Below are 13016 nucleotides of genomic sequence, written 5' to 3'. Positions count from 1 at the left end.
CTATAAAAATCATATTTACCACGCGAGCGTTCGATGCATCCTCCGGGTCCTCACGAGTATATTGTCTGAAAGTAGTGAAAATTCTTTCTAAGAAAGCACTCGGGGTCTCATTCGTCTCCTGTTGGACCTCATACACCTCACTAAAACTCTGAGGTTTTTTCACAGCATCTCTCAATCCTCGGGGGATATATTCTCGATAGGCGCGGATAGAGATCATATCTTGGTCTGGTTTCCAATCTGGCCCCACAATGTTCATCCCACAAGATGAACATGAGCCTGCAATGCGATGCGGTGGCTAGTAAAGCAACCAAAACGCTGGCTTGCATCCATAGATGCTTCTCAAGCAAATCCCGGGACGTCATTCTCCCCCTGTACTCGGCCTTAGTGAGGCCGCAGCTGGAGTACTGCATCCAGTTTTGGGCTCCACAATTCAAAAAGGATGTGGAGAAGCTTGAGAGAGTCCAGAGAAGAGCCACGCGCACGATCAGAGGTCAGGGAAGCAGACCCTACGATGACAGGCTGAGAGCCCTGGGGCTCTTTAGCCTGGAAAAGCGCAGGCTCAGGGGTGATCTGATGGCCACCTACAAGTTTATCAGAGGTGACCACCAGTATCTGGGGGAACGTTTGTTCACCAGAGCGCCCCAAGGGATGACGAGGTCGAATGGTCACAAACTACTTCAAGACCGTTTCAGGCTGGACATAAGGAAGAATTTCTTTACTGTCCGAGCCCCCAAGGTCTGGAACAGCCTGCCACCAGAGGTGGTTCAAGAGCCTTCATTGAACACCTTCAAGATGAAACTGGATGCTTATCTTGCTGGGATCCTATGAACCCAGCTGACTTCCTGCCCTTTGGGCAGGGGACTGGACTTGATGATCTTCCGAGGTCCCTTCCAGCCCTAATGTCTATGAAATCTATGAAATCTATGAAATATGGGAGGTTCCCTGGGAATAACAGTCTTTCAGCTCTACCTTCTCTGTTTCTCAGCTTAAGTAACCATAATTGTAGCTAAATGAAGGCTTTGTCTGTCTTGCACTGACTTGCATTTTGATAGTCCTCAGGAACAAAGATCTGTTAGCTGGAGAGCAAATCCTGAACAGAGCAGACTCCATCTATTCCTACAACTTCACTGCTATGAACATGTGATGTGATGGATGGAGAATTTAGAAGAGGCTGGTAAGAATTAAGCATATTGAATCTCACCTACTATGTTCTAGTGCAACAAGTTTCTGCCCTGCCAGCTGGATTGGCTCCTTCCTATTGGGGTTGTACTTTGCAAATAGATAAGATGGAAATTCAATCAAGAAGCTGTTTACTCAGCTTTGTAGCTTGCATAATTGAAACAAAGCACACAGTTAATTCTTGATCTCCTCTGCTATGCTCCAGTACCTTGTTTTTTCAAGGGCTGTTGGTAATTTTTTGTGTAGAGAATGAGGGCCCTTCATGCATGGCACATGAAGCTGTAGAGCCATATTAGGGCTACTGTCAGAGTGGACTGGTGAGGTTATTTAGGTTTCCTTCTTGCTGTCCTCCTCTGTATAGCACCCAGGATCTTCCATAGTGTTACTGTTGGCTCTGGATTTAAGACCTAGATACCTTGTTCTCGGAGGGGTGGGGCAGGACCCACCCCCCACTTTCAGACCAACCACAACCTTTCCATTCGATAATAGGCAAATTGATTGATACACAGTGATAACAGAAAAGAAGCAATACAAACAATCTAGCAATTCTATATATCTACCAAATCCTCAGGCTGTCATCACAGTCAGAGTACATCTGCTCAGGATGCAGTGTTCACTCTCAGGCTCTTTCTCTTAGGTGTCAGCATATCAGCAGTCTGGGGGCTGAGGCCCACTTTCCCCCTCCAGTGGGGTGCATGAGATGGGCTGGTCATATGCCTCCTGTCCGTGGGGGCCTCCGGGACTCTTCCCGTGGAATGGGGACAGGGACCCCTCTTGGGGAGGAGAAGGAGTGGGGAAGGAAAGACAAAGGAAGGGGCTGGGAGGGACCCTTTGTTACCCTCAAGTCTGTTTTTGTATTGTTCTTCCCTTCTGATGACTTCTGATGACTCTTCATCCATGGCTATCTCTGGTTGGTTGTCTCTCTGTGGCCACATGTCCACGTAGCTTTCTGGTCCTAATTTGGTCTGTTCCCCCAAAACCGGGACTCAGGACCCCTCTGCTTTGAGGCCTTACAGCTGATGCCACTTATCTTGTGTTATGGGCAGTATGGTACTTACTCTCTTGGTTCCCAGCCTTGTTCGCCTTGTTTATTAGACAGTATGGTATATTCCCCTTCAATTCTCAGGCTCTGTCCATCCGTTGGCCTTGTTGTGCTAGACTGCCTGTCTGCCTTCAGGGCTGTGAGAAACTGTGTGTGAGACCCAAGCTTCTTAAAAATCAATTAACCCCTGCTGCCTATCTTGAACCCCTTTAATATATATATATATAGCTATGCCTATAAGCCAATTCCAAAAAACAAACCTTTAAATACCATTTCTAAGCCAACAGTTACCTGAGTCTCTGTGCCCAGACTTCCTTCATCTCAGCAAGCCAGATACTTTCTACACTCTAGCAGTCATTAATGGGAGTGCGATTGCTGGGCCTGAAGACAAAGGCCCTTGGGGTGCTCGTAAGTGGAAGTCTGCTGGCAGAAAAAGAAAGAACCGGGACTCAGCAGAACTATCTGAAAATTGAAGAATGCTTTTGAGAAAGGGACAGAGATGTGAGAGTAATCCAGCTACACACTGGGCAGAAAAGAGTAAACAAGATGATGTGAACACTGTTTTTCCTATTTTATGACTCCTGCCCCAGCTGTCAGCCAGGTTTGTAAGGGCAAGCTTCAAAGAGGTGAACATAATAGAGTTGGAAACTGTCTAGGAAGATGAATGTGTGCTTAGCTCTTGCTGAGGTGTACCATTATGTAATGGTTTCTGGAAAAACCTGAAGAGGCTGAATCCTGGCTTTTGTGTTGGGTAGAAGTTATGATAAAGTGCAAAAACAAGAAAGGTGAACACAAGTTCTACCAGGACTTGACATAGTTTTCCCTTTTGTGTTAAATGTATAAAAGGTTCACAACTTGTCACCTGCTAGCACAGAGAAGAGGTGGATGAGAAGACAAGTGGAGGTGCCACTGTAGAATCCAGCCCCAACTATGGTGGAAGATGCCCAGCAAGCCTTCACCACTTTGCTCTGTCTAGCAGCAACCGTGTGCATGGCTCAGAACACCTGCCCCGGTGAGTGAGAGACAAACCTGTTGTAACTGTTCATATTCTGCAGCCCTGGGACCTGATGAATCCACCTACTGCAAGTGGGTTTTCTGGGACTATGAGCATATCTGTAAAATACTTTTTCTATTATAAATACTATGCACCCACATCTTGTAAAAAAATATTTCAAACATGAATTTAACTGGGAAATTGTGCAGTTGAGGCTTATGTTCTAGCTTCTGAGCTTTCTACAGTGCTTTCAGAAACTCTCTCTCTAAAATGCTGTTTATCATAATACACTGGGGTGAAATCATCCTGCATCTTGTGATTAACAGGTCATTGGCTACATAATGTCTTTTTACTAACCCAGTCTTGAAATTCTGTCTTACGCTTTAAAAATCATTGTTAATCTAGTTAAGGTTATTTTCCTTAACATCCAAATAAAATAAAAAAGAAAGAAAGAATGCAGTGACCAAATTTTTTCTTGCAAACACTCAAAAAGCATTTTCCTCATTTGAACATGTGACAGTATCTCCTGTTTTCTGAACATGAGAATTATAGTTGTTTACTTGGATTTTTACTCTCTCTTTATTCAGTGTTATAGAGAACTTAACACAATAAGATCTAGTCTGTGACTGCAACTCCTATGTGTTGTCATAATGCCAATACATTTAAACGACTAGTTTCCAAATCCCTTAGTTGACTCTTCTCTATTATTCCAGGACTTCTCAGACCTCAAAACAACTCCCAGAGTTGCTCACTGATTCATTTCTTTCCACAGAGCTCAAAATAACGGGTCTCAGCAGTTCTGACAAACTCGCCGTGCTTCAGGAATGTCTTGGGATTCCTGGACCTCCTGGTCCCAAAGGAGATCAAGGGATGATAGGTATGTACTTAGAGGGTGAGCAGATATGTGTTTTCAGGAATGAAATGGAAATATGCTTTGAATACATTTGAATTACACGCATGATAAAAATCGAACTTTAGGAGATCCCTGCTGGACCCCATTATAAAAACAGAAAACCTCCCTGAAACACTAGTTGCCAGGGAAAGCCCTGGTGAGAACCTCACTGGAGCTCTGAATTGCTTCCCTTTGGAGCATGGGAGTGCGAATTGAAAGATCTGATATCTCTGTCACTGACTTCTTGCATGATATGAACTAAATTGCATTCTCTTTATGTCCCAGTTTCCCTTTTGTGCCCCAGTTTTCCTTCTTGAGGTGATTAGAGTTGCCTCCCCACGCTGTTGGAAGGGTTATTTCATTAGTATTTGTCACAGAGTTGAAGATTCTTAGATGAGAGGTCAGCCTAGGATTTTGACTGAATTCTCAAAAAGGCTAACCTGGGTCTGCTGTTTGGCTTTAGGTGCCAAAGAGTCATTTTCTCCCTGGGTTGTGGGACATGAGTACAAAGTCTTTGTAAAAGATTAAGTCTCAGTTTTTGTGCTTTTAGGAAAACCAGGACCTCAGGGCATCCCTGGAGTGATGGGACCAGCTGGGAAGAAAGGTACCAGCAGTTCCATACTGCATGAGTGTATACTCTTTGCAAAATGCATGCATCTCTGCCTTTATCTTAAGTATTTTTACAATGAGCTAATGATGGCAATGGGACTGTTTTCTTGAACCAATGCAGGGATGCACAAAGGGGAAAAGTTTCCCTTATGGAGTGGCCAAACACAAGATCAAGGCACCCCATAAGTTCTGGGTATGACCAGTTTAATGGACTCATGCAAGACCTGTACACCAATAAGTCTTCCAAAATACCCCCACATGGATGCTGAAGAAAGGGTTCTGATCAAGGGCATGATCTCCAAGCAAAACAAACGCTTAACTTTGTGTTTTTCCCTTAGGTGATAAAGGAGACCCTGGGACAATAGGTGAGTACTGCTGCCTACTGAGACAATGACTTTGGATTCCTTTCAAAAGTGCTAAACACAAGTAGCTCAGGAACTTTGCATACATGCTCATATATGAGCTTACAGTTATTCCCATATATATTGAGGTGTCTGAAGAGCAAAATGACTTACAGCAATATGCAGCCAATGTCGCAACATCTACATCTGTATCTGATGACCTTCTGTGTTGGAGAAAGCTTTTGTAAGTGAAACTTGTAGATCTGGCTATCCCAGTAGAAGTTACATTCCTTTAACACTCATGCTTCTCAGATATTGGCAATGAAATGTCCTATTAAAATAAATGACCTCCTCCTGTTACTGCCTTTTTATACAAATTTATGCTTCATTTGACTGATTCTCCCATGGTCACTTGAATCAGCACTCTGGGCCTAATATAGGGCTGGTAGTGTGCAGTGTAACCCTCCTAACTATAAGCACAGCCCTCACTTAAATCAATTCTGAATGTAGCACAAGAAGGATCACATCCTAGCCTTATAAATAGAAGTCTCACCTGAGAGTACGGAAACCATGTGCAGTATATGCTATGTATAGACTCATTTCTTGGACCTACAGAGATGTCTCGGGTCAGAGATGTGGATAGCTGTAGTTATGGATGAGGATTTGAAGTAGTGATTTGGGAGTCCCTTTGGTTAATAGTAGCATATGAACATATGAGACTGGACTTGATGGCTCTGGAGGTCCATTCCAGTTCTATATTCCTATGTATACCTCTTTTATCACCTGCTGCATTGCTAGTATTTATGCTGGGTGCAGTGGAGTTCTTTCTGACAGTGTTGCTGTAGAGTTGGTGCAGCAGGTACTCCTGCCCCCTGGACATACTGAAGCACTAGCTAAGAATCTTGGTCTGCAATTGTTCAAGGATGGGAAAGGGTATGAGATCCTGTTTTCTCTACCCCCCTCCCAGGCAGGGCTTGTTAAAAACATCCTACTGGCAGTTTTCTTGGCAGAAACATGGCTTGAAAAATCACTTTTGCAAAAAGTTCTGCTTTCCATATAAAGCTAAACTTATTCCTCAAAATATTTTAACCACAAGCTCATTGGGTTTTGGTTCAAAACATTTTATGCTGAGGCTCTTTTTATGCATTTCCCTGGTCAAGCAGGTGTCTCAATATCTAAATATACTGCTGTATTTCAGAACCAACAGATTAAAAGGGTTTGGTAAAACTTTTGGGCCCACTTCATGCTAGGATGTCAGGGATGTTGTGTGAGCTAACAGTACCCTCTGCTAGCTTGTCTTGCTGGAGTCACAGCCACATGTCTTTTCAAGTTCTGAAACAGGTCCTTTATTCTTAACCTCAAGAGCATGGGGGACCCCCGCCTGCTATCCTCGTTGAAGGAAATTTAAACAAAAACCAATAGTCTTTCTCCCCTCAGGCTATTAAACAAACAGTCCTTTTCTCTCTTCCAGACATCAAGCCTCCCAACTAGGGATCCATTCAGTGCCCTGATCTTCTCCATTTGCGCCTCCTCAGCCAGCACTAGCTGCACCTGCTAGAACAGGAATCAGCAACATTTTTGGCCGGAGTGTCAAAAACACCCCAACCTTGAGCCATGCCTCAAATTGGTGTGCCAGGGGCTGAAAGGGGTCTGATCATTGTTGCTGGGTGGCTGCATGCATGCCTCAGGGTGGATGGTCAGGGAGAGGCCAGGGACAGTGCAACCTCGGCCCCTCCCCAGCCATCTACATGGTGGCACACCTGCAACCATCGTCACCGCACAGCCCACCCGGGGTTTCAGAGCCCAGTGCAGCTGTGGTGTGCCAGGCAAAATCACCTCACATGCCATGCTCTGGCATGCATGCCGGGGCTTGCTGACCCCTGTTCTAGAAGCTTAAATGGTCTACACCCCCTTATATTCATACTAAATATGACTGAAGTTGCTTGAATTTTTAATCTGTCCTTTGAAATCTGTCCTTAGAATGGAAGTGACACCATGTGTAAGACAACGACCCTGTCTCAAACAATACAGTACCAATTCTCTGGTGCAAAAGATCTGTCCTTACTTAGGAAACAGTTTGAGAACATGCATGTGCTTTAGTCCTAGCACATACTGGAATTAGGACATTGGGGCACTAGCATATACTGTAAAGTATATGTGTATTTACTTGTTTTGCTGAATTGGACCCTCTCTTATCTTGGAGATACATTTTACAGCCAGAACTTTAAAAAATATGTGGCAAACCTGTCTGGTGTATTTTCAGATTACCCTATACTTTCCTATTTCTACTTTTACTACTGACAAGATTTTCTGGTTTCATTTCACTTCCATATGGTTTCTTTTCATTATCAGGGAAAGAAGAGCTGGACAATATACAGTGCACAGCAGGTGAGTACCTCTTGGAATGATTAATAACACCATCCCAGGCTCTCCAGGGAATCCAGCCCTGAGATCCCATTAAAGCTGGACAAACAACTTTCATTGAACAAAGCGGTAACTTAGCCCTTTCTCTCTTTGCAAACTACATGCAAAAGGATATTTTTATTTTCTACTACTCAGTTTGCTACTAACAGATGGTCAAAGACTCTTTTGAGCAGGCACATTACAGCTAATAGGTTCACTTGCAAACTGTTTCCTGTGAGTATTTGGTATTTCCTCTGATTGCTCACCCAAAGTTGTACGGCATCATTTATCGTTCATAACTAGATGCCTTTTCAACTTGCACTCTTTGAGATGGCTTCACAGGCACTTCAAGTGGTAGTGTTCACCTCCATGACCTCTTAAGATGGACTGGAACAGACTCTCAGGTCTGGATGGTCTATGGGTTTGGAAGAAGTGAGGCAAAGGGACCCCTCTCCCCCACTTCAGTCTGGGTCAGGCCTGGTTCCTCCTTCCGCATAACTTAGATCAGTCTATAGATCTTCTGCCCAAAAGAGCATTTTATAACTTATTTATGTTTGAAATTCTTTGCTTGTCCAGGGTCAAGAAACTGCAAGGAGCTGTTAGCCAAAGGAAAGCTTTTAAGTGGCTGGTATACCATTTATCCTCAGCACTGTAATCCCCTGACTGTATTGTGTGACATGGACACAGATGGTGGAGGATGGATTGTAAGTAAGAAATAAGAATAATGAACCTTATCAGACATGTTACTGTAAATGCTATAAAACCTAGTGAATAGCACTTACAATACTATATAAATAAGTCCTAAAACAAAGCTCATGAATAACAAACTTAGTAGTGTCCCTCATAGTGGGGAACAAGCCTCCACATAAGAGCAAGTCAACCCTACTTAATGTGTGAGCAAATAATTTATGGGTCCTGTCACAGGGAGCCAGAGGCTCCCATTACTGAAAAGGGACAAATGCAGCTGACTAGTTTGCAACGCAAGAAAACAAGCAGCCAAGAAAGGTCTTAAGGGGCAGCAGGGAGGACGGAGCAGCTCATTGGCCCTAAGGGAAAACACTTGTGTGAGCCAATGACTCACCTGACTCAAAAAAGGGGGCACCTGGAGGATATATAAGGGGGATGCCTGGGAGGCAGGGGGCTTGCTGGGAACTGAGATCTGCAGGGGGAGAGGGAGAGAGAGTGAGCAGCTGCTTGAGAAGCCTGGCAGGAGCCGGGACACTTTGGGCAGGGTGGCGAGAACTCAGGGGAAGATGCTCTGGCGTTCATGCGCAGTGGTGGAAAGTATTTGTTTCCAGCGATAGCTTGGTTTTTTATGTTTGTTTACCCAGGATAAGAGAGGTTTGGTTTGAAGTGGCAGCTTGCATTTATGTTCTGAATAAAACCGGAGGACCAGGCATGGCTACAAAAGGAGAGAAGAGGCCATGTGGTGGGGTGCAGTGCCTTGAGGGGCGCGCCAAGCTCTGAACCCCCTTAGGTGACAGGGATATTAGTGACAAGAAAGGCACAGAGGCATGGACCCTGCCAGGGCCATAAACAACCCAGGCCAGCGACAACCTACAGGGCTGGGCCCAGAAGCCAAGGCCCAGGCAGGAGGCCTAAGGCAAGAGAGCTCAGCTAGATAAAAGGAGCCAAGACCAGGAGGGCTCAGTTTCCTACAAGGACTCTGAGGCCTGAAGGTCCATATAGTGAGTGGAGTAAACAGCTCCACTGTGATGATGGCCAGTAACACCTGCAAGGCATGGGCATGGCTATAGGGGAGGCGGGAGACCATGAACACAGCTCAGAAGGCATCTGGTATCTGAAGACACTAGTAGAGAGTGACTTGATAGTGGCCCGGGGTCCCTCTGGGCCTTGGGCAGCCTCCCAACCTCTTTCTTCCAAACAACATCAAGGCGTGGCAGATGAGCGAGGGGGACGGGACCAAGTGAGTGGAGGAGGCAGGAGCTGGGTGATCCCAAGAGGGCATTTCAGCATAGACACTGACTCCATGGATGCTCCGGGGCTCAAGCACCCACTGAAAAAAATTAGCAGGTGCTCAGCACCCAGGGAGCCACGCTTGTAGACATTAAAAAAAAACCCAAAACACGCTTTACCAGAGGAATCGGTGTATTACTTCAACTTGGCTCTGCAGTGTCTGTAAAGATCAGGTGCCTCAGCAGGGCTATTTGGTGCTTTTAGCTAAAGCTGATTCAATCAGCTATTACATAACAGCACCAAAAAGCCCCACTAAAACGCCCAATCTTTATGGATGCTGCAGAGCCAGGTTAAAGTAGTGTGCTACCTATTCTAAGCATGCATGGGGCTTGGCACCACTTTGTCAGATTTTTGTTGGTTTTTTGGTTGGGTTTTTTTTACTCCTGCAAGCACCCACTGGCAAAAAACAAAGTCAGCACCTATGTGCTACAGCACCACTCAACCCTGGCCCTGCCACAATCCCTATCCATTTTCCTGCTCTGCATAGCATGACAGACAATGTGAGATTTGTTACCGAAAAAGATGCGTTTCTCCACAGGTTTTCCAGAAACGAGTGGATGGCTTAGTGGATTTTTTCCGTGATTGGAATTCATACAAACAAGGTTTTGGCAGTCAACTGTCTGAATTCTGGCTGGGGAATGACAATATCCATCTGTTAACATCTCTTGGTAAAGACCATACTGATTTTTTTAACGTAGTTTATAAGACCCTTCTTCACCAATCTAGTTCCTATTATTTTCCCTTGAGTACAGAAGGTAGAGCTGTATGGACTGGTAGTGGAGGCTCTGCTTTTGCACAGCTGCTTGTGCCTTACAACACAGTCATGTCAGACAAAGCTAGCAAAACAGATAACACTGTGCTGCCTTCAGTAATGATTCACAGAGAACCATTTGTTCTCTAGTGGCTACTCATGGAAGGACAGTAAAGGCAGCTGCAGATAGAATAATATTACAAATTATCCTCCCTTCGTGAAACATTTCATGGCACTTTGGATCCTGGGGATCCAGGCTGGTGGATGGAAACTAGATTCATAAAAGTTCCCAGCAAATTGTAGGGATCACTGAATGATATTGTCTTTTATACCCCCTCTATTGACCTTAAAACCTATGAACACAGCCCAGGTGCAGATGTCCATGGCACAGCTAAAAAAGAGCTCACGTTGCACTGTCACTGTTTCAAATTATGCTAATCTTAATCATCTCATGGTTACCATGTGATACTAGTTTTGTTGCCTCTGATGTCAGTTGCTTCTCATCTAACACTTAGATTGAATACTTATGGGGGCAGGACAGGCACTTTATCTGTTCAGTGCTCAGATTCCTGTCTATAGGCATCCCTTTAAAAAGAGTCAAGTTTCATAACAATAAATGCTAATGCAGATGCCAACCAATGTTTCAAAATCTTTTCCCAAAGGGACAAATGAGCTTCGCATCGATCTCAGAGATTTTGACAACAATCATCAATTTGCCAAATACAGCTCCTTCAGAATTGCTGGAGAGACTGAGAAATACAAGCTGATGCTTGGTGAATTTGTTGGTGGCACTGCAGGTGGGTTCTGAACATGCCCTGTCTTCTTGCAGGTGATGGAAGACACAAAAAGCCAAAAAAAAGTACTTGATCTAAACCCCATCCCATTTTCAACATGAAATTTTTATCAGATACATTGCTATACATTGGGGGAGAGGTGAAGGTTACATATGTGATACTGCAGTAATAACTGTCCCGTGCCAGTGTCTCTATACATGGAGGCTAGCTGAATATAGTTATAAGGTGGTATCATTCTTAAAAGTTACCGCCAAACCAAAAATTCTGAAAACTTTGTTTTGGGGTCACTAAAACATTGGGTTTGCTAAAGAAATATGCTCTGTTGGTGCTAAAGCTGTTCCATGAAATTTCACCGAGTTGCCAGTGCTCCCAGCATCTGTCTTCTCTGGGTGGCTCCACCGTGTAGTCTGTTCCTGAGCACAGAGTGTTCCAGGACTCCCAGGTTGTAGTCTCAGCTCTGTAGCAGAGGCCCTGGAAGCTGTGAGAGACTTGATACCACCCAGAGAAATATCAACTGTACATGACATTAGTAGCACAGGTCATCATGTGGATGGGCCAGCCCTTCTCAGACAAACCTGGTCTCTGAACTTCTGTTTCTTGGAGGCAGGAAAACACTCACTTATGGACAGAGTCTGCCACACACACCTTTCACAATGTGTGGACCCACTGCTTGTCCTCCACAGGTTTGTAGACAACTGCTGGGGATGACTTGTGCTCACTTCACGTTGTTACAATGGGACAAGCTGAACACAGTACCCCCTAGACTTGGTCCACTGACCCCAATGGATTGTTCTGTAAATTATGTATACTAGCGCAGAGTGTCAGAATTGGCCTAGTCAATGCTTTTCCTCCTTCAAGGCCTAATGTAGCTGCAGCCTCTCTTCTGTATCCCACAGAGTTTTTGTTTGCCTGTGAAGAGAGACTTACTAACTGAGATTTCCCCACTGCAAGCTGGGATTGGGGAACCTGAAATATAAGTTTTTAAACCATGGAATAAATAAGCCAACTTTTTCCACAGGGGACTCATTGTCCTACCATAAGGACATGGCGTTTTCAACCAAGGATCGTGACCATGACCTGTATTCTGGGAACTGCTCCACATCCTATAAAGGGGCCTGGTGGTATAAGGAATGTCACTTGTCTAACCTGAATGGATTGTACTTGAAGGGAGTCCATGACAGCTATGCAGATGGCATAAACTGGAACACAGGCAAGGGGTACAAGTACTCCTACAAGCTGTCAGAGATGAAATTTAGGCCTGTATAGCCAGTCAAGAAGGCAGATGCACTAATTATATTTAGGTCTGTATAGCCAGATGGGAGGACCAATATACTTAGCCTTTACATTGCAGCAATCACCTAGACTACTGCATACTTAGCTGGAGATATCTACTAAAATTAATTCTTTTTAAAAACCTCAGCTTGTCTTTCTTCTATCTATATCTCTATGGAAGTTTAGATCTAGGCAACACTTTCAATCATTTGTTTACTAGAGACATCATTGGGGATAGGGCTCCATGACCTTTGGCACCATGGCCACAACCAGTCCCTGCTGAGAAAAAGGAGCAAACTTTAGCTGTAAGACATGACCTGTTCTCTTTGTGCACCAGCCACTCAGGGCAATAAGGGGACATGAGTTGGCATATTAGGCAAACACTAGAAAGAGCTGAAAAACAAAAAACTGCTGTTGCAAAAATCTTAAATTCATAAGGGCTCAAACAAACCTCTTGTACTTGAATGTTTGCTGACTTTACTACCTTCTACCTGAAATACAGTTTTCCATAAACAACTTTAGTATCCATTGCAGTCTTTTTTTTTAAAAGTGTTCAGCACAAACTATGAACACCTGGTGTCTCCTGAGACCGGGGGACACCATTTGTAGGTCGTAGTGTCAGCGACGAGTGGGAACCACCCAAGAGACCGGTGGGGGAGCATGGGGGTGGTGGAGAGTGGCGAGCGCTCTCAGGCAGCGGCTGTGAAGTCGGCGGTGAGGGAAGGGAGGGGTGGTGAGTGACAACCGCCCACAGACGCCAGT

General features: G+C 44.7%; 1 protein-coding gene across 2 annotated transcripts in view; it reads left to right on the top strand.

Annotated features, from left to right (window-relative positions):
- LOC102381573 (ficolin-1-like) overlaps window positions 1–12762 on the top strand; it is a 41163-nt gene extending 28401 nt beyond the window's left edge. For both annotated transcript variants that reach the window (XM_025211207.1, XM_025211206.1), the window contains exons 3-12: window positions 1053–1174; window positions 3068–3233; window positions 3988–4092; window positions 4658–4711; window positions 5055–5081; window positions 7410–7445; window positions 8037–8164; window positions 9976–10105; window positions 10851–10985; window positions 12001–12762. In XM_025211207.1, coding sequence (XP_025066992.1) covers window positions 3152–3233; window positions 3988–4092; window positions 4658–4711; window positions 5055–5081; window positions 7410–7445; window positions 8037–8164; window positions 9976–10105; window positions 10851–10985; window positions 12001–12248 — 945 coding nt within the window. In that variant the 5' untranslated portion in view covers window positions 1053–1174; window positions 3068–3151 and the 3' untranslated portion in view covers window positions 12249–12762. The remainder of the gene's footprint in view (window positions 1–1052; window positions 1175–3067; window positions 3234–3987; window positions 4093–4657; window positions 4712–5054; window positions 5082–7409; window positions 7446–8036; window positions 8165–9975; window positions 10106–10850; window positions 10986–12000) is intronic.
- Window positions 12763–13016: the final 254 nt, after the last annotated feature.

The sequence above is a fragment of the Alligator sinensis genome, unplaced genomic scaffold (assembly GCF_000455745.1).
Source record: "Alligator sinensis unplaced genomic scaffold, ASM45574v1 scaffold323_2, whole genome shotgun sequence".
Taxonomy (NCBI): domain Eukaryota; kingdom Metazoa; phylum Chordata; order Crocodylia; family Alligatoridae; genus Alligator; species Alligator sinensis.
The sequence above is the reverse complement of the archived record's forward strand: the minus strand, read 5'-3'. Positions and strand labels throughout refer to the sequence as shown.